The 20,961-nt window shown below is 48.4% G+C and overlaps 1 protein-coding gene across 1 annotated transcript in view; it reads left to right on the top strand.

The window, feature by feature from the left end:
- LOC147459504 (NAD(P)-binding Rossmann-fold superfamily protein) overlaps nucleotides 1-20,961 on the top strand; it is an 84,480-nt gene that overhangs the window by 38,822 nt on the left and 24,697 nt on the right. The window contains exons 2-9 of the mRNA XM_086510771.1: nucleotides 3,416-3,598; nucleotides 3,707-3,877; nucleotides 3,981-4,031; nucleotides 4,854-4,988; nucleotides 5,089-5,112; nucleotides 12,796-12,907; nucleotides 12,988-13,116; nucleotides 13,195-13,244. Coding sequence (XP_086366897.1) covers nucleotides 3,416-3,598; nucleotides 3,707-3,877; nucleotides 3,981-4,031; nucleotides 4,854-4,988; nucleotides 5,089-5,112; nucleotides 12,796-12,907; nucleotides 12,988-13,116; nucleotides 13,195-13,244 — 855 coding nt within the window. The remainder of the gene's footprint in view (nucleotides 1-3,415; nucleotides 3,599-3,706; nucleotides 3,878-3,980; nucleotides 4,032-4,853; nucleotides 4,989-5,088; nucleotides 5,113-12,795; nucleotides 12,908-12,987; nucleotides 13,117-13,194; nucleotides 13,245-20,961) is intronic.

Here is a 20,961-nt window from a genome sequence, read left to right as displayed (position 1 = left end):
AAAGTTTAAGTTAAATTAAATTAGGGGGGGGGGGGGGGGGGGGGGGGGGGGGTTTGATAGACGGAGGAGGGGGGGGGGGGTTAAAACTAACATTAAATTAAAAATTAAAAGGGGGGGGGGGGGGGGGGGGGGGGGGGGGGGGGGCGATAGAGAGGAAGCGGGGCGGGCAACGCGAGAGAGAGGGAGCAGCAGGGGGGAAGCGCGAGGGGCAGGGGTGGGCAGGGAGCGCGAGGGGCATGTGCAGCAGGGGGTGCGATAGAGAGGGAGCGGGGCGGGCAGCGGGAGAGAGAGGGAGCAGCAAGGGGGAAGCACGAGGGGCAGGGGCGCGAGAGAGAGAGAGAGAGAGAGAGAGAGAGAGAGAGAGAGAGAGAGAGAGAGATGAAACGAAACGAAATGATATATTGACGTCTTCAAAAGGCCAAAGTGACCTATGAGACCAAAAAGTTACAAAGTGGTGAATCTGATACAGTGTCTGAGTACGAAAAAGAAAGGACTAATGGTATTGGAAAAGATAGTGTGACATCCTAAACTGCTGGAAGTGAGCTAAGCAGCTAACTGGAGCTGTGTAGGGTATGAGTATAGCTGATACAATTAGTGAAGGGCTGATACAGTGAGTGATGCAATCTCAATGGAGATGAGTCGATACTGTGTGAACATCCTCTGAGACTGGCTTGCCCTTAATCTCCTCAACAAGCTCTCTTGCTATGTCTGCCATAGTTACCAAGGAACGGGATCCTAGGGATGTGGAACCGGCCCAGCCGTTCCGGACAGCCTGGCCAAACTGGAACGGGGCTGCCAGAACGTCCCGGAACGGTGCGGAACGGCTTCAGAACGGCTGGGCAGCAATAAAAAACGGCCAAAATTTGGGGGCAGAATTTTCAGCTCCCCATTATAAAATGCCCCCCCCCCCCCCATCCCTTACCTTCACAAGTGACAATGCACAAGGTTGGCATTATGTATCTACTTTCTCAAGCTCCCTCTCTCAAGTCTCAAGCTCTTATGTATCTTTCTCTCGTAGTTTCTCTCCCTCTCCCTCTTCCTACCTGTCTCTCTCTCTCAAGCTGTTAAGAAGTCAAGCCTACATCAAACACATTTGCCATTGAAGATTCGAGAATCTCTTGAGTCGTCTCAACTTTCAAGTCTACGAGGCTCAAGGCTCAAGCTCTCTTCTTCTCCCTCTCCCCCTCTTTCTCACATAATCCATGGCCTCATACTACTTGTATTTAGAAAAATAGAGCTAAAAATTGCATTATTTGGATGTTTTTTATGCCTCCTGTTCCGCGCCGTTCCGTTCCGTTTTGGACCCCTCGGGCTTTCCCCCGTTCTGCAGGGAACCGGCCGCTGTTCCCATTCCGCATTCCGGGTAACTATGATGTCAGTGCTACTTTACTAAAAATAGTCCAAGACATCTCTGGTCCTGGTATTTCATGACTCTAGAAAGTGGTCCAAACCCTTTCTGAATAGGCAATGAAAGCGGCCACGTATCTGCTAGTATACTAGGCAATCACATATGTAGTGCAGCTCTATCTTTGGATCCAAGTAGCATAAATGACATATCCTGGCATCTGTTGGTACTCCCCCTCCAAATCTTTCAGTCTCAACCTGAAGCTGATGCGAAGATGTGCATATTTGACCAATAGCACACTGTATCCCATGAGATAAGTGTGTATCCATGTATCTGGGCCTAGTCACAAAGCCATCTCCATGAGTTGGAGAAGATGCTCTCTATAGAAAGCCTTCTTCGTGCCCAACTCCCGTGTTTGTTGTATCCATGTCGTCCTAGGTATCTAGCTGAATCAAGTCACGACGGATGAGTCTAGTGATCTGTGTCCTTCTGAGAGTCAAAGAGGGTGTATCCAGAGAGTATTGGAAGGGGGGACTATCTGTCCATGCTGAAACCATGTAAATGAAACCATGATGTCATTTGTCCATAACAGCAGGCTGTGTCCCCTGTTGCGCTAGTTGTCAGGAGGGCTGAAGGGCTACCCGGGCATATCTATCTCTGGGGAGGTCCCATAAACTGTGTATAAAGGAGACTGGTCGAATAAGTGCCTCAACCACTATGGGAGGTGCAGCCACCTTAGCTCGAATAATCTCATTTGGTACTGAAGCCTTGGCTCTAATCATCCGAGAGATAATATAAACCAAAGGTCTCTCCACACCTCTCCATCCATCAATGCTACCAGACCTTCCATGGTGATCCACTGAGGGTCCTCATATCTGAACTCCGGATAGCATAGCCGAAGCCACGAGAGTGTCAAAAGGCCAAAGAGATTCCTAAAACTGAACCTACAAACACATCCTCTCCAATCCCCCAGTGCTGCCTAAGCTGTGGTCAGTTTATTCTCTGCTACTCTCCTCAATGAAAACACTGGCCCACTAAAGACTACCCCAATGTAGTTGTATGCATCAGTAAACTCCATTAGCTCATGACCATCGGTAAATGTAGGTGCTGACCTCCTGACCACTGCGGTTTGGTGTTAAACACCATAATCTTGGTTTTGCCAAGATTAATAAACAATCTACTATCATGGGCAAATGCATGTAAATCATCCAAGTGACGCTGCATCCCTCTAGAGAACCAGAGATCAACATAATATGATCAGCATATAACAATAATGGGATCCATGTCCCTGCCAACTGTGCTCCTCTATAACCATCCCTCTCAATGTAGTATAAAGCCTCATCCACATACATACCAAATAGCGTAGGACATAGTGGGCAGCCGTGTGATGAGTGTCCGGACTTGAGTAACCAGTTGCAGCCTATTTGAGTGGTGGGTCTCCCTTGGCAAGTGATCTTGTGTTGATCCTGTTTCCCCACTAAGGAGGCTGATCTTTGGAGATTATGGATTTAAGATGGAGTCCCTTGGCAGAGTTGATTTGGATCTTGGTGAGTGGCAGTGGCCCTCTGAGCAGACTAATGGGGAGCCAGTCTTCTTCTTAGAATACACTTCTTATCAGGCAGCAGAACTTTCTACGGCAGCACCAGTCGGGGCACTGGTCTCAGCACAGCGACTCAGTTCTGCTTTCCAGTTACAGTTTTGGTCATGCATTTGGAGGCTCTGAGTCAGCCGCCGGATATCTTACTTCCCTTTGTGCTCGGGATCCCTCTCTGCCATAGGTACATCTGCACAAGAAAAGGTTCTCTAGGAAGTGTGCCTCTAGAGGAGGGAGGGGTCAACGATAACTCAATTAGATGTAGGGCTGATTTGAGATTACCTCAAGAAAACACACGATGAACTGCACTGACAGAGGCTTTGTCTTCTGTTGACTTTATTTCCTACTTCTATGGTGAATTCGCATGTCAATATGGGATTCAGCTCTTACTTGAATTAGAAAATTAGGTGTGCTAATCCTCGAGAATCTTGATACTTTACCCTTTGTGATGAAGACTGGGTCTGCGTTATGTTCAGGGACTCATACTGGTTTCTGAATTCCAAGGCATTCGCTTACAATGCTTGCCAAGGCAGAATAAGCCCAATATTATCTTCCACACAAGCCACAACATTAGAGCGGATGGTGGCCGCCAACCCTGGGATTTTGGAAGGTTCTTGAAGACTGTGACCTTTTTTAACGAACCTCCATCCCTCAGTAAGGTACTCATTGGATGCAATCTTGCTTATATAACTTGCTGTTTCTGTAGAACTAAGAGATCTAACTTTACATGGGACAATCTAATATGATTCTTTTTTACCCCTTGAAAGTTCATGGAGGCTTTGTCATCCTTGTTTACTGGTTCTTCAGCAACGGATCAGCAGTCAGAACAAAAGAACATAAAACCTGAAGGAGTAGTTCTAGTAACAGGAGCAACTGGAGGGGTTGGGAAACGAGTGGTCGATGTGCTTGGAAGAAAAGGGTATTCAGTACGAGTTTTGGTAAGAAGTTTAGTTTGAATGCTTTCGCTGTGCACTGTTTTCAAAAATGGGCTATCTTAAGCTGGGTGAGCACAGCATTGAGCTAGCTATTTGTTAATGGCAGGTGCGAAATGCTGAAAAGGCAAAGCAGCTACTGGGTTCAGACATAGACACAGTAAGTGGCTGCTTTTGGTGGCACTTAAGCACATGTGAAGACTGTACATAACCATTCAAAGTCTTAAGAAAAAACTGTTAGCTTGTTTTCTTTGCTCTATCTGTGGCCTGAAAGTAACAAGCAGGTCATCCCCTTGAAGGGCAATGATCATGGGACAACTAGATGTGTTTTTAGTTAATGTTTACTTCTATAATTACTGAGAAATCAAATAATTACTGAGAAATCAAAGTTGGAAGATTTTGGCAAAGAAGGATACAAGCATGTTTGTTCCATGAGGAGCATGATATATTATGCTCAAATTTCTGTAGATGAAGAAGATTAAGCATGGGAGACATTCTCTGGATAGTATGTTGGGAGTAAGCACTTTGACGATGAATGTGTGTTAATTGTGACTGAATTTGGACCTTTCAACAAGCAGCACGGTTTCTGATATTTTCCAAACCTACAACTATCTTGCTGTAATGTGTGTGACCTTCTCGAACCTTCCATGTTTAAGATGTGTAAGATTAGACGGATTATTCTTTGTGTCCATTAACTGGGCACTGCAAATGCAGGCTTTATGTTGAATATATGTGACCTTCACCCCTGTTTAAAGCTATGTGAGACTGGAGGGATTGTTCTTGTGTTCCTTTAGTATATGCTACAGGATGCGGACTCTCGTGTGCCTGACTTGCTAAACCTGTTTTGTTAATTTTTGGCAAATGATCCTTGCTCAATGTCTGCATTTTCTTGCCTTGTTTTTATGATTGTGACGTTTTGGTAGGCGACACTTTTTTCTCTCACTTTGACGGACTCTCTATTTCGCAAAAATGTGGCACATAGGTGATTGGAGATGTCACAAAGAAAGATACACTTTTGCCAGCATATTTCAAGGGAGTAAACAAGGTTATTAATGCAGTCTCTGTCATTGTTGGTCCAAAAGAAGGAGATACGCCTGAACGGCAGAAGTATTATCAGGTTACTGAGCCTTTTCTTTGCATAGCATTATGTGGAAGGACAGTTTTCAAGCCAGGAAAGTATCGAAACAGCAGCTCTGAATTTTTGTTCTTTTCTGCAGGGTATCAAATTCTTTGCACCAGAGGTACTTCATAAAGCATTTCTTGTTTAAACCATGTGATGGATCTGTAAGCTGAATATGTTATCTTCCATTGATTTGTGCTAAGAGACCCATGCCAGACAGGTTATGCCATACAGGTTATGCCATACAGGCTACAAAACGTCTCAATGAGCCATGGTATCATGAAGTTTCAAAGGCTTTGCATAGCACTTCTTGTGTAATCATTAGATAAGAAAAGTTTCATGGTGCTTTTGAGTGTCAGATTTTATCAGCTTAACTGCCTATTTGTGATGCCAGCTGGTTAAAGTGTCATTTCTTGCTGTGAGAAAAGTATATCTGATGATGTTGAAAACTGTGGGAAAAACAGCAAAGTCTAGGCGAAGCAATTCCTGACTGCTACAGAACATTGATGTTTCAGCTGGCTGTACACTCCCGCTGCGCCTTCGCCTTCGCCATCGCCATCGCCATCGCCTCCCCTCCCCCCCACCCCCCCCCCACCCCCACCCCACCCCCACCCCCTCCCCCTCCCCCCCCGTGACTCGGCCCGTTCACCCATCAGTTTGGGCCCTCCGCCTCGGTTACTCCTTGCAGATTAGGCACCTTCGGCATCTGTTTCAACTCCTTGGAGCAGTGTTGGCGCGCCCTTTTGCAGCACCCTCCCGTCGTCCTCTTCTTACGCCACAGCAGTAGACACAGATGGAGGCTCCATCTTCGCCACAGAGGGACTCGCCAGAAGCCCCCTCGCCCGACCCCGCTGAGCCCACCATTCGACTTGCTCTCTCGCCTACAGAGCAAGCGAGCCTTGCCGCCGAGGTAGAGCGATTGGCGACCTCGGTCATCTGCAAGATTCTCGGCACCCGACCTAGCAGAGGAGAGCTGCGAGACCTTCTCCAGGCCCGCCTTCTCGCAGAGGTGGGAAAGATTTTGGATGTCCAGATTCTCGGACGGGGTTACTATCAGATCGAGTTTGAGTCCTCCGAGATGGCGTCCAAGGTCATAACTATGAGTCCACTAGCCATCCGAGCCTCAGGTGCCCACTTTCGATAGTGGCGACATGGTTTTGACCCAGCTTCGGATGTTCTAGTAGAGGAGGCAGACATCCCCATCTCAGTCTGCTTTCCGGGTTTATGGAGGGAGTACCTACCACTTCTCTCCAGGATCGGTTCCGCCGTTGGGACTGTCCTGGAGACACCTCGCACGGTAGCATCATAGCTGCCAAGGCGGTTGGCATTCCCTCAGTTCGAGTTTTGGTCAGAGATACCCACACGCTCCCGAAGGTTATCCTTCTACCTCGGGTGAGTGGGGGTTGGTTTCGACAGAGTGTGGAGTACTCGGGCCTCCCGAACCAGTGCTTCATTTGCTGCCAGATGGGCCATCTAGTGAAGGCCTATCCATGGAGGAGGCCGCGACCTGCACCACAGCCTCAGCCCCAGCCTGCCAGGGCTGGCTCGCAGCCACAGCCAGTGGCACAGCGTACAGATGCAGAGCCACCCTCCGATCCAGCGGATCCAGCGGAGGAGGGGTGGCAGCAGGCCCGTGGCTGCCAACGCCAGGGGCCACAGCGTCAGCTTGGCACTCAGAGTGGCCCTCAGGTGCCTACTCAGCAGCAGTGGGTTCCCACGGGAAACCGTTTTGGTCCTCTCGAGCAAGAGGAGATCCCTACGCCAGCCTCAACCTCGGCTTCTCCCTCGACAACCGCTCCCCCCCCCCAGAGTTCCCTCCCTTTGCCTCATCCTCCCCGCCTTCTGTTCCCATCGCCTCTCCACCCCGCCCCTCTACCTCTGTCGCCCCATCCCGCCCCTCTTCTCCTCCACTCTCCCAAGCTCCCTCTCCTCCTCCTGCTCCAGTTCCTCAGTCGGCTCAGGCGACTGGTCCCTCTCCGGCGGCTAGGAGATCTCTTGGCAGCGCCTTTGCCACGAGTCGCCTAGCGCGAGAGGGTCAGCTCTTCTTGCGGCCCCCTCTGCAGATTCAGACATCCTCCCTTTCAGCCATCCCTCGTGGGCTGACGAGCATTGACATCAGAGGCTGTTGGGACTTCTTCGACTACGGGTTTACTCGTTTTCTCTGCGACTCCGCAGTAGACCATGAGGCAGCCTGTTTCAGGGTCCATGTTTTGTTCCTCGCCGCTAGGGGGACAGAGGCCCTGGACTCAGCAGTTGGTTTCTCCTTCCCCCTCTGTGGTAGGACCGAGACAGAGTGGTCCCTTGACTTAGTGGTGGGATGGTTGCATACACAGGTCTTAGAGTTCTCTCACCACATGGGAGAACTTGGAGTTACAGATATGCTGCAGACTTTGTGGCCATTGGCCAAGTTTGCGGTGACACCCCCAGACTCAACAGAATGTAGGCACATTGTGGTGTACTTCTTTGCTGATACGCAGTGTTTGCCTTGCTATGTATACATTCATGAGGACTCCTGGACAGAGGAGGTTGCGTTACGTACAGCTCGCTCTGCTTGGGCTTGGGCTAGGCACTCACTGCAGTCACGCCTATCTAGAGGACGCTCGGATGCGGATTACTCCCCATCCAAGCCTGCCTCGAAGATAGCCCGTCTTGCTGCTGTGGCAGCATCTGTTCTCTCTCGCTCCCCATGAGGATCGACTCATGGAACGTGCAGGGACTAGGTGGGCCCCAGTTTCAGCGACAGCGGGGCCGATTGCGTCAGGAGCTTCAACGTTGCCTTGTGGGAGGAGAGATTGATCTCCTTATGCTTCAAGAGCACCATCTGTGTGAGCTGCATTCGGCGTTGTGGTCAGATTTTGCGTGGACGGTATGATACCTTTTGGTCAGCTGTTTTTGGACCTAGAGGCATCCAAGGAGGGGTATGTATGACTATTGCAGACTCATTGCAGCAAGCCATTGTAGACAGAGGGATTATTGTGCCAGGAAGGGCTCAGTGGATTACTATGCAGGTTCAAGGTGGCCTTGTGGGCTTCCTGAACATCTATGCACCCAATGTGGCAAGTGCTCATGCAGAGGTTTGGTCACAGATTGTTGAGTCTTTGCCGCAGGCCGATCATTGGTGTATAGGAGGGGACTTCAACATGTTGGAGGACCCTTCTGACAGGATTGGTGGCAGCCATGCTACTGTGCATGGAGTCGAGTTGGCAGCTTGGGAGAGGTTTTGTATGACTTTGAGGGTCTCGGATACATGGCAGCACTCAGGTTTTGTGAGGCCCCCAGACAGTCTTGCCTTCTCTAGATCGGACCGCAGAGTGGGAGGAGTGAATCTATCGCGGATAGATTGCTTCTACACTAGTGACCACTTCAGTGACTTGGGGGGTTCAGTGGGCATCCTAGCAGGGACTTCCTTCTCGGACCATGCACCAGTGATCCTCACAGTGGCAGACAGGCAAAGGAGTGGGAGCACGATGCTCCGCATCCCAGAGAGGGTCTTGTTGGACTCAGCACTCAGAGAGAGGGTAGAGGCTCTCTGGACAGAGGGTATGGACAATCAGGATTCACCTGCAGACAGAGTGGCCTCTGGCCTAGCTCAGCTTAGCCACTTTTTTCTTTAGGAGTCTCTGGCTTGCCGGGCTGCAGCGAGAGAGGCGGAGCAGCGTCTCAGACGGGGCATTGCTTCACTGCAGAGGATGCAGGAGCAGCATCCAGACAATCCATGGTTGGAGGAGCAGCTACAGCAGGCTCGATAGGAGCTTGCTAGCACAGAGGAGAGGCGTCATTAGTTTGCCTTCCACCGACAGGCATCTCAGTGGACTCAGGTGGGTGACAAAGTGACTGGTGCTTTTTTTGAGACAGTGGGGCCTCGGCATTCGCATGCCAAGGTCAGTCAGTTGAGGAGGCCCGATGGGTCAGTTGCTTGTGAGCCCGAGGATATGCGTGCAGTCGCTACTTACTTTTACCGTGAGTTACTATCGGCTGAGCCTCTGTCAGAGCGGCAGGATGCATGCAGGGAGCAGGTTTGGGCACAGATGCCATGTCTTGTGACAGAGGAGATGCGCCAGAGGCTAGAGATGCCACTTCAGCTTGAGGAGCTGCACATAGCTCTGAGGGCCCTCCCTCGTGGTAGCTGTCCAGGTGAGGATGGGTTGACTCCCAGCTTTTTCTTGGAGTACTGGGACTTGCTTGGCCCAGATCTTTGTAGTGCTTTTCAGTACATTTTGCACACAGGAGTGATGCCTGACAGCATGAGTGAGGGCCTGATCTACCTCATTCCCAAGGAGGGTGGCTCCTTGGATGAGATTCGACAGTGGCGCCCCATCACCATCCTCAACTCAGCCTACAAAATTCTTGCCAAGGCTCTGAGTTTGAGGATTCAGCCACTTTTAGAGAGCCTTATACATGGGACTCAGACAGGTTTTGTCAAGGAACGCAGTATCCTTGACAACATCTTTACTTTTTGGGAGGCTTCTGCCCTGGACGGCTCCGTGGTGAGGACCTTGTGATTCTTCTTCTCGATTTTGAGAAGGCCTACGACGGAGTTGACTAGGACTTTCTAGAGGGCACTCTTCGCATGATGGGCTTCTTAGATGCTTGGATCAGAGGGGTGTCAGCTTTGTACAGATAGGCTCACAATCAGGTGCTTTTGGCAGGGGGGAGAGGTGAGCGCTCCATGCTCACACGCTCGGTCAGAAAGGGTTGTCCTCTTGCCCCCTTTCTCTTTCTGTTCTATGCGGAGGCGATGAGCAGATTTTTGGTGTCAGAGCAGGTTGGTCTTCGGGGCTTAGCACTCCCTATTTGAGGAGAGGAGCTACTGGACGCTTAGCACTCCCTATTTGAGGAGAGGAGCTACTGGACGCTGAGTTTGCCGATGACTCAGCTTTGTACTTAGATGGCCAGGAGGCCAATCTTCACAGATGTGAGCAGGCTCTGGAGACCTTCTGTTGTGCATCGGGCGCACTGATCAACTGGAGAAAGACAGTGGATTTCTCGGTTGGTAGTGCTCCTATGCCAGATTGGATGCCAGGAGAGGGTTTCAGGTGGATTCCCCCAGGGACTGCAGTTCGATACTTGGGTTGTCAGGTTGGTTTGGACTTGTCTCCCGAGCAGCAGATTGCTCCTCTTCTCCTGTCCATCAAGAAGAAGCTGTTACATTGGAGCTCAGCACGTCTGTCGTTCGCTCGTTGGTAGAGTAGTAGTTGCCAACCAGGTGCTGTTGGCGACTATGTTGTACATCACCTCCTGCTGGATCTTCTCGAGTTCTTGTATCAGCCAGGTAGAGAGGCTAATCAGGAACTTCCTTTGGTCAGGACGTGACACTCAGATGGCCCGAGCCAAGGTGGCTTGGTCGGTCATCATGCTTCCTTGTTCTCAGGGAGGGCTTGGGATCATTGATCCAGCACAGCAGAGCAGAGCCCTTCTAGGGAAGTTCATAGTCAGAGGACTTCTTCCAGGTGAGGAGCCCTGGAAGGAGTTCTTGTTGCAAAGGCTTCGTGCCAGGGTGCCTCAGTCAAGAGGCACTTGGCAACCTTCAACCAGATGGATCTTTACAGAGATGCGCTGAGTTGGTTTGAGCAGGAGACTGGAGGATCGTTTCGCTATGAGTTTGCTTCGTTCTTGGGAGCTCCTACGGCGTGGCCTAGAGCAGCAATAGCCGATGTGCACGGAGGAGCGCCTACGGCAGTCCCTCGTCTGGAACCCCATGGTTAGCACTCAGAGAGGCCACTTACCAACCTCATGTTTCCTGGGGTCCCATGGTAGTAGGTCCAACACGCTCTCTAGATGACTGGCTAGAGTTCACAGGTTTGTCAGAGGAGGTACAAGGTTTCCAGCTATAGGGCATGAGAGGGGTGCAGAACATGTGTCAGGACATCTCAGAGTCAGTTCGAGCTGAGTGGCTCACGCCTCTCGAGCCAGTAGCACCCCGGTGGATGGGAGCCTTCACACGACTGGAGGTTCTCATTTCAGTCAGGGCCTGCTCAGAGATTGTCCCAACCCTGTTCTTTGAGCTTCAAGGTGGGGGACGATTACAGCGAGTTGCAGTAGAGGCCCCGCAGGTAGCGGAGTGCTGTTTTCAGAGGATCGGAGTTGTGGGCATCTGTGGGAGGACTTGCGTCATAGACCCTGACCCAGCAGCTCTTGAGACTTGACACTGGAGGCTTTGGGCTTGGGAGTGCTGTCCACTGGCATGAGTGTAGTGGGATCCTGGTGAGTGGCTATGGAGGGACCCCTTCTCTTCTGCAGACCACCCAGGAGTCCCCTTCTTTCAGTACACTGTTCGGCTTGGATGGCATATACTAGCAGCACAGAGAGAGGCCCTCCCCGCTGCAGCACGTCATTGGCAGGAGGAGGGTCTCACAGTCGAGTTCTTGGCAGACTTTTGGGAGAGGTTTTGGGACTCCAGACAGCCGAGGCGAGTCACCTTGTTTTAGTGGCTGGTCACACATAGAGCCACAGCAGTAGGGAGCTGGCTAGTGCATAGTGGTCTCTCGGCCACATGTGCAGCTTGTGACCATTTGGTGGAGAGTCAGCGTCACTGTCTTTGGGACTGTCCCTCGGCCCAGCAGGTGTGGCTACGAATTCTTCGTCTGATGCCTGCTCTCTCCACGGCTCAACAGTACACTTGGGGGCAGCGGCTTGGTCCACCCTCACGGGCCCGGCACTTCATTTTGAGCTATCTTCCACCAGCAGGATGATGGTGATGCAGGGGGGGCGTCCTACACTTCAGCCTGCTACAGAGCTTACTCCACAGGAGTGGTGCAGTGAGAGAGGAGTGTTGGGAGCTCATCAGTGGCCTGACACTTTGGTTCATCTGGCAGGCCCGCTGTTTCCGCATCTTTGAGGCTCGCCCTGTGCCACCAGCAGAGACTGTTCGTGACTTCTGGCTAGAGCTGATCCATACTCTCAGAGGACAGCTTGAGGGACTACAGGGCAGCTCCGACCGCATGCGGGAGCACCGCGAGGCTTTCCTTCGACTCTGGCGCCCTGGGCCTTTCTACACCATAGTCCAGGGGGTGCTCAGATGGCACTACTGTCCACCTGTGTGGCTCTTCCCTCCTCCCATGTCTTGATTTGGCCTCATTGTATATATGCTGTTTTTTCATTGGGAGAGTCTCCCCATCGTGCTTGTTGTAGCCCTCTCTTGCAGAGGTGGTTGTAGCCCTATGGGCAGTTTTCATTAACTAATAGAAGGATCTTTTTCTCGAAAAAAAAAAAATTGTGGGAAAAACTGCTGAGTACAAGGTCTACCACCTCCAACTGTACAGTGGTAGTGGAGAGCCCAGGAGGTTAGGGGAGTATGGAGCTCACTTCGAAGGGGTGAGGCAAGCTGGTATGGGATGCACGGTCTTTAAGGTGCTCGCCTTTGTCCTCAGACACTTGCCCAGCTAGGTGTTGGCTACGGTTGGGTGGCTTGTTGTTCGGACAAAGCTAGCTTGGCTACTTAATGGACCTTGTGCACACCTATGGACTTGGAATTTTTAAGTGGGAAAATATTGTGCTGATATAATTATTCAAAATGTCTCGATGTGCTAGTGATTGTTGTAATTTGCAGGAAATTCTTTGGTCACTTCTTTGTGTATAATATATTGATGGGGGTTGATCCAGATGTGTGGGCTGATATTTTTGGTTTTTTCTCTCTAATTTTCAGCATTTCAGCTTTGATGTTTCACTGAGAAAGCCACTCGGATTCTGTAATAATTGCAAATTTCTACTTGGTTTTAGCATAATTAACTGTGCATCTCTTTCTTTCTATAGTGCAGCTTGAACATTGGGTATAACCCTGATTCTCTTGATAGTTGTTTAACAGGTCAAAGGTGATTCTCCAGAAATGGTCGAGTTTCAAGGGATGCAAAATTTGCTTGAAGTTGTCAAAGAGTATCTTGGTTTACGAGATGGCAAGACTTTATACAGCATTTCTGGTAGAATGGCATCTTTTGACGTTTTTAAATAAGCAACACTTTAACCGTTTTTACTTACTAAAAGTGCAATTTCACAATAGCCAAGGGTCTGCCGACGGGCCCTGCATGGGGTGCTTTGGATGATGTGGTGATGGGTGGTGTAAGTTCAAGTGGCCTTCAGATTGAATTGAAGGGTGGTGAAGATGGTGGGGCTGTTGGGGTTTTCAAAGGTATCCATCGTGAAGTCAGCAGTGGTGTAAATTGTGGAAGCAAAATGATTCGTAATGATGAGGTCAATTTGCTTGCAGGATTGGTATCAACTGATAACAATGGTGGCTTCGCAAGTATCCGAACAAAGGTCAGTAGTAAAGGCGAGGTCTTTCAATTCATGTTTTTCATTGGCCAAGAAATATGAAGCTTTTGCATTGTGCCAGAGGAAGACTGTTGAGTTAAGCTACTTGTTTGTATGTTGTGTTCTATAAGCTTTTGCATTTTGCCAAAGGCAGACTGTTGAGTCTTCAGTTTGAAAATCAACATCAGTGAAGGTTTTTTGCATAAGTAAATAGGAGCGCCTCAGGAGGCAACTGGAACAATAACCAAGGTTTTGACTATGTGAAAGTCATAAAACAGTTGTGTTCTGGCCAATGGCCCAATAAATTATCCCTCTCCTCTTTCTCGTTCCTGCATAAGTGGCTTTTGTCTGTAATTCCAACGGCCTCATGCCCTTGGATCTCAAGCAACATACCTTACAGATGTCCCAACAGATTATGCTGTTAAGTATGGTCCACAATAAGATGTCTGTGCTCTTTGTGAGTGGCATGATATCAGAAAACGTATTTCAAATGCGGAGAGCAGTGCTGTCCTCTGTTGCCTTGGAGAGCAAGCTAGTACCAGTGTTCTGTCACCAGCTGGCACCCTAGATGGAAAACTTGAAGTCCACCACTGCCCCTTTCAACGTTCGAAAGGCTCTCTTGCAGACATTGCACCTCTGGACAGCCCTACTAAGAATGGCCAACAAACCAACTACCAATGTGCAACTCGACAAGAACCAGGTGCCGAATTGAGGGCGGCCTATTAGTGCTCCTAGGTCGTATTCGCTCCTTAGAAAGTCGTTCATGAACCGAACCTCACATATGATCAATGGCCATCTGTCAACTTTGCAAATTGCTTGTTCAAGAATCTTATTGTCATCTTTTTGTTATGTGAATTTTCTCTTTCTGACTTTGGGAAGGTGGAAGGTTGGTAAACGAAGGTCATAAGGATGTACCAAGCTTCCTTAGAACCCGTTAGTAGGCAGCTTCTTGTTTACTGATTATCGTAGTTGAAAAGGCTATCCTTTAGCTGTTTCAGAAAGCATTTAATTCCTCGGTTGTCATGCTCAAATCATTTTCTTTCTAAAGAGAACGCTTTCCCTAGATTGATGGGCGTATATAGAAGCCGGAGGGAAAAGCCCCTCCTATCGAGGGAGAAAGTGTCTCGGCGGTCCTAAGTGTGTTTACACACATCACTACCATAATATGGTAACACATTCCCCTTGGGAATGATGCGGTGAACAGGAGCTTGCCCACACATGTATAGGGAAGCGTCTGCTCATGATAGGGAAGCGTCAGACCCTATGTGATCAGTTCACAAAGGGCAGTGGGTGTGGTGTAAGGGCTGCACATGTGATCGTGGCTGGGTCTGCCAGCATCAGAGCAAATCTCTCCTAGGCTACCTGGTGGTGGCGAGTCTGGATCCCCTGGATCTGCATGTGATGGAGTCTCGAAGCTGTGTATCTTTGACTTCGGGGGTGTCTCCTAGCTCTGATCGTCTCAACTTGCTGTAGGGTGACCTCTGTGTGTCTATGTGATGGGTGACAATAGGGTGGTGGTCCTCTGGAAGAATTTTGTAAGCTATGACTATCTGCCACCCTCGCGTGCTGCTATAGGTGCCAAGTGTCTATATATCTGTATAACTCCACTAGAAAACGGCCAGACTGGCATTGATCTCTAGACTCCATGATCTGTCGTAGTGTGGGTTGTCCTGTGAAAAGCTGTCTCTGATACCCTCATATGCTCTACATCTGCACCAAAGTGCTCCTTGTTCTCAATCACCCTCTCTGTGCATTGGTGCAAAGCTGGCAGAACCTCTCAGCTTGGGGGGTATGGACAGCTCTTCCTGTTTCTATCTCTAGCCGGTGTGATGCTACGCGGAGTTGACCAATTACCACTCATGAGCTGTGGCATGTATGTGTCCATTTAGCGAGGTCTTTGGATGAACCCCTCGTCTAGCATGTTCAAGAAGTGCTCAGTGTAATGCAGCATCTTGAGGAGAAGGGGCTGTCTAGGTGCGATCCATGTCTCTTTGATGTAGAGCTGCCATTAATACACACACACACACACACACACACACACACACACACAGAGAAATGAAATGAAATGAAATGTTATATTAACGTCTTCAAAAGGCCAGAATGACCTATGAGACCAAACTGATACAAAAGTGGTGAATCTGTTACAATGTCTAGGTACCTTAGTACTAAAGTACTAAGTGTGAAAAGTGTGAAAGTGTGAAAATAAATGTGAAAAACTAAATACAAAGTGTTAAATAAACTAGGAGCATTCTGGGTGTCTGGTAGAATGCTTCTAATCCTTTGTTGTAGTCTCCTCCGGTGAAGTGTGCTTCTGCATCTTGGTCGTGGTCGTCTCGATTTCCTAAGCTCAATCGCTCTGTCAATTAGGGTGCCTTTGGTATGAATGTGGCTACTCCTTTGTGCTGGCTGCTGGCCTCTTGCTTCTCCTTCCACTCCTGCTTCTCTCAATCCGAAGAAATCTGTGAGCTGCCTCTGAGGCTGTAGTGCTCTTTGTCTTCTCATTAGATTATCCCTGTGCCGATGTAGTTCCAGTAGGTACAAGCCTAAGCATCTTTGATCTTGGTATTGCATGATTCTATCTAGAGGTCCAAAGCCTTCTTTAAAGAGGCAATGAAAACGCTCACGTATCTAATAGTATACTGTGCAGTGGCATATATAGTGTAATTCTGTCTCCAGCTCCATTCCGCATAACTTGCAAATTCTGCTCTCAGGTGGGATTCCCCTAAATCTGCCAAATTCAATTTCCAACTGGTGTGAGGATGTACGAATTTGACCAATAGCACATCTCAAACCATGAGACACGTGGGTATCCATGTAACTCGGGTGAATCAAAAATCCATCTTCAGATAGTTGTAGGAAGTTTTCTTTGTAGTCGGACATCTTCGTGCCCAATTCTTGTGTAGGGTCTACCCATGTCCTCTTAGTATCCAACTGTATAAGATCGTGTCGGATGATTTTATTAATCTCCCTTCTTGTAATTGCCAGTGATGGAGCCTCAAGAGAGTATTGGAAGCGGGGTAATCTTTCCATACTGAACTGGTATCTCTGAAACCACGAGGACAGTTGCGCATTCCAGCATGATGTATCCCCTTTCATTGCTAATTGTCAAGAGGATTCGAGGGCCAGTCTAGTATATCGGCAATTATTTGTATCCCACAAACCGTGTATAAAGGACACTGATCTGGTGAGAGCTTCAATTTCTATCGGAGGGGCCGCTAGTTCCGCTCGGGTAATCGCGTGTGGTACGGAGGCCTTTGCTCTAATCATTCAGGAAATCATAGATACCAAAGGTCTCTCCATTGACTTCCAATTATCCTCATCCATAGATGGTCCCCAAATCTGGACCCCATAAAGCATAGCCGAAGCCACCACAGTATCAAAGAGCCAAAGTTTTGTTCCTGAAACTGCACTTGTGAACACATCCTCTCCAACCCTCCCAAGGCCGCAGAGGCTCTGGATAATCTAGCATCCGCTGCTTTGTTAAGAGTAAACTTCGGTCCTGCAAATACCACACCAAGGTATGTGTATGCATCTCTGTACTCTCTTGTATCCTGGCCATATGCAAATGTAGGTGCCGATCTCCTAACCCACTACGGTGTGGTGTTAAACACCATAACTTTGGTTTTACCCAAGTTTACCGACAGTCCACTATCCTCCGCGAATTTATGTAATGCATCTAGCTGCCTCTGCATTCCATCTGGTGATTCTGCTATCAATACAATATCATCTGCATACAACAACAAAGGGATCCATTACCCTGCAAGTTGAGCAACTTCTTCACCCTCTCTATCAATGTAATCTGATACCTCATCTATGTACATACCAAATAAAGTAGGGGACAATGAGCATCTCTACTTTACTCCAACGGTAGAATGAACAATGTCGGAATCCCCTTCTGGAGTACGTACATAACCAGTTATTGACCCGTATAAGGCCATGACCTCCCAAATAATCTCTTTGGGGACCCCTAACTCTTGCATCGTGCGCATCAATCTGGCCCTTGGTACTGTATCAAAAGCTTTCCGAAAATCCACAAAGCAACAATACATCCTTCTCCCATTTGCTCTTCCTTCCTCAATAATGGCTCTGAGCGTAAGAATGTGATCTTAAGTGGAATAACCCCTTCTTAATCCAGCTTGTCCTGTTGCCCTTATGCCCTCATTCTCTGCCCATCTACTCAATTTTTGTTCAAGAATGGATGCGTACAGTCGGGTAAGTGTCACCTACCATAATGGTACGGTAGTTCCCGGGTATCATAGGATCCCCTGACTTGAAAATAGGAATGATAGTACATAATTTCCAAGATTCAGGTAATGCTTCACACATGACCCGATTAAACAGACGAGCAAGGACTTCTGAAAGTAGATCCCTGGCATGGATCAGATGTTCTGTTACTAAACCATCATGATCATATGCTCTTCTTGTCTTCATCTTATCAATGGCTTTTTCCATCATTTCCGTAGTAAAGAAAGTACTAGTAGCAGGGCATGGCTCTAGCGGATCTGGTAATGGAGGCTGTCCAGATACCATGTATAATGATGTTACATATTGACCCCAAATCTCAGGAGAAGTAATCGTCGGAGGCGGTGAGTGCTCGTGAAATAAGCGCCAGGCCTCATGTGAGTCCTGACTCAAGAAGAGCTGATATAAATCCTTCTCCAGTTTGGCTAAAAATGTCCTTTTCTTGCGACATACTATACGCCGAAGAGCAATCTGAGACTGCTTATATGTGATGATCCCAAGTGTAAGCTCTTTCTGGACCTGGGTTCTCGTCTCTCTGCATTCCTCGTCATACCAACTGTTTTGAGGCATGTTCCCAGATCCTCTCTTCTGATCAGGTTGAGTATGTGGGTATGCCTCTTGTGCTACTCCATGTAGTATCTCTGTTAACTGAAAAGTAATCTCCTCTACAGTATATACTGGCTCGGCTGCCCACATCCTATTATAGATCTTTTCCACATAGACTGAATCAGTCTCTGGCGTGAGAGTATATCTTGTGTGTGTCTTCTTCCTTTGTACTTGAGAGGCATTGTATTGGAAGGAGATTGATAAGGTCAAGAGAGCATGATCCACTGCAATCCCAACCGGTCTGGGTCCCACCTTAAAATCCTCGATACTAGAAATAAAGCTTGGTGAAGTCATGACAGAATCCACTGTACTGGCCCCATGCATGTGCGGGAAGCATGTGAATCCCCCAGATAAAGGGAAATTCTCTAGACCATTAAGTATGGCCAAACCATGTATAGTTGCCATCTCCATGAGATGTCTCCCATATTCAGTGTGTTCTTGATCTTGTGAGTTTCTAGTAAGCCCCCTTGTGATAAATCCACTTCTCTGAGCATTTCCTCAGAAGTATCATAGAATACTGCTTGAGAGTTGGCCGTTCTGGCATTAAAGTCTCCTAGGAGAACGATGTCTCCATCTCTAGAGAACTCCCATATGTCATTATTCAATATGGAGAAAGGGGACTGTCCTTTAGGTGAGGAGTAGACCGATGTACTTGGAGGAAAGTAGCATACAACGATATATAGAAATCTACCTGTCTCGGCTCTCATTCCACCCACATATACCTTGCTTGCTCATCTTTCCTGATAATCTGTAGTAGTGGTTTCAGCTCCTCTTTAAATAAGATTGCTACTACTCTTGAACCCCGGCTACCCCGTAGAGATCTCTTGTCTGGTCGACCAGCCTTTTCCCATAAATAACCCTTCACATGTGGCATACGCTGTCCCGGTATCTGGTGTGTCTCTGAGTAGAAAACTATGTCTCTGTCCCTAAAGCTGTCCTTAAAGGCACCTACATCTAGCCTATATGATCTGTTACAATTCGACGCCGCTATCCGGAGCGTCGCCCTATAGGTCTCGCACCGTCATGCTGAGCGCTTGTCCAGAACCACTACTTTCCCTCTATAAAAGGCGATTTTCCCCTTTTCTCTTGCTGCCCCGATCTGTGGCATCAACTCTTGCATGTGTGCCACTTGTGCCAATGTAAGGTCATCTCCCAAGAAAATACCGGTTTTCTTAAGAGTTGGCCTCTTCTTTAGAAATTCTTTCCTTATTTCTATATTCAGGAAGCGGAGAATAAGTGCCCTATCCTTTACGTTTCCCTTCTCATCGATTCCTTTCTTGCCCACTCTCCATGCACTTGTGTGAGTAGGCTTGGTGATGCCCATGCGTTCTAGCAGTTCCTTGACTTCTTCATCTACATTCTCTTTGTCTTTGACTCCTGTGACTCGCACATGCAGAGCCCGATTCTTTCTTTTCTGCTCTTCCTCAATGGTCATATTAATAATGGTGGAGGTAGGTGTGGTCTCGGGCATCTGGGCCTTCCCTTTCTTCGCATCCTCAATCCATTTCTCAGCTTCATCAACCTTTTCTTGTGTCTTAAAAACACGTTCTGCCCATGAAGATGCCGTTTTCGATTTCTGTTCATCTCCTTCCTGTAGAGCTTTCATTTGATCCTTCATGTCCTCGAGCTCCTTCAGTACCGAAGGTTGGTCGTCTCCCTTCTCCTTAGTTGCAGATTTGCAAGCCGCGAGTTCTCCTTTTAGCTCCTCGATTATTGCATCTTTTTCCCCCATGTGCTTTTCCATATTTGTTCTCCATGCTTCAAAACTTGCTACGGCCTCATCGAGTTTCTTTTGCATAACGCATTCTGTTACATTTACTTCAGCCTTGATTAGGTTTCGTAATTCCGTTTTCAAGATCTGAATCTCCTCATTCTGTATCCCCCAGATCTCTCTCCTTAGTTCTCTCATCATGTCTCCATACATGGAGTTCCTGTAGCTCTCAGCACTCGCGTGCATTTCCTTCCTGATGTCATCCCTCATATAGTTTAGCTCTGATTTGAGCATCACCTGGACCTTCTCCATCATTAGCTCAACATGTATCCTGGAGGTTTTCCCAACTCGTAAGGATCCTTGTGATAGTACAGTATCTCTGTTTCTCCGTTTAAATGTAGTTGTTGTTTTTTTAGGGGTGGTGTAGCTATCTACACCCTGCCCTTCCTCTTCGGTAGGGGGATCCATCGAACTCGAGCTACAAATGTGGGGTAGGGTACTAGGGTACTAGGGTGAGGGACTAAGAATAAGGCAAAACTTAAAAGTTTAACTTAAAACTTAAAAGTCTTTAAACTTTAACGTAGGAGGTATGAGGAATTTCTATGCGTAGATAAATGCAAAAAAGAGGGGGTGCCAGGGCGCGCGTAGGACAGGACTTTCTACGCATAGAGGAGCTTGCAGAGAGTGTGTGGTACGTACGATCAGAGCGGGAGAGCTTTGTTTGCGCGCGCGATCAGAGTTTCATGACAATGAGTGCGGGCCTGCTCGCTGCCCTTAGAGCCCATGCTCTGCTGCCTTTGGTGCCATAAGACCTGCGCACAGCAGCCCTGAAACCTGCGCACGCTGCTGTTGCATGCTGGTGCTGAGGCTGAGACCTACGCGCTGGTGCTGAAGCTGAGAGTGCAGAGCAAAGGTCGCGGGGTGCAGAGCAGAGGTCGCGAGAGTAGAGGTCGCGTTGTTGAGAGAGAGAGAGAGAGAGAGAGAGAGAGAGAGAGAGAGAGAGAGAGAGAGAGAGAGAGAGAGAGAGAGAGAGAGAGAGATGATGAAATGAAATGTTATATTAACGTCTTCAAAAGGCCAAAGTGACCTATGAGACCGGAAAGTTACAATGCGGTGTATCTGATACAAAGTCAGATTAACAAAATAAATTAAACTAGGATAACA

Source organism: Adiantum capillus-veneris, chromosome 4 (genome assembly GCF_014529385.1).
Source record: "Adiantum capillus-veneris isolate H3 chromosome 4, ASM1452938v2, whole genome shotgun sequence".
Lineage (NCBI taxonomy): Eukaryota > Viridiplantae > Streptophyta > Polypodiopsida > Polypodiales > Pteridaceae > Adiantum > Adiantum capillus-veneris.
Note: the sequence above shows the minus strand (reverse complement) of the source record. Positions and strands in the feature narration are given on the sequence as shown.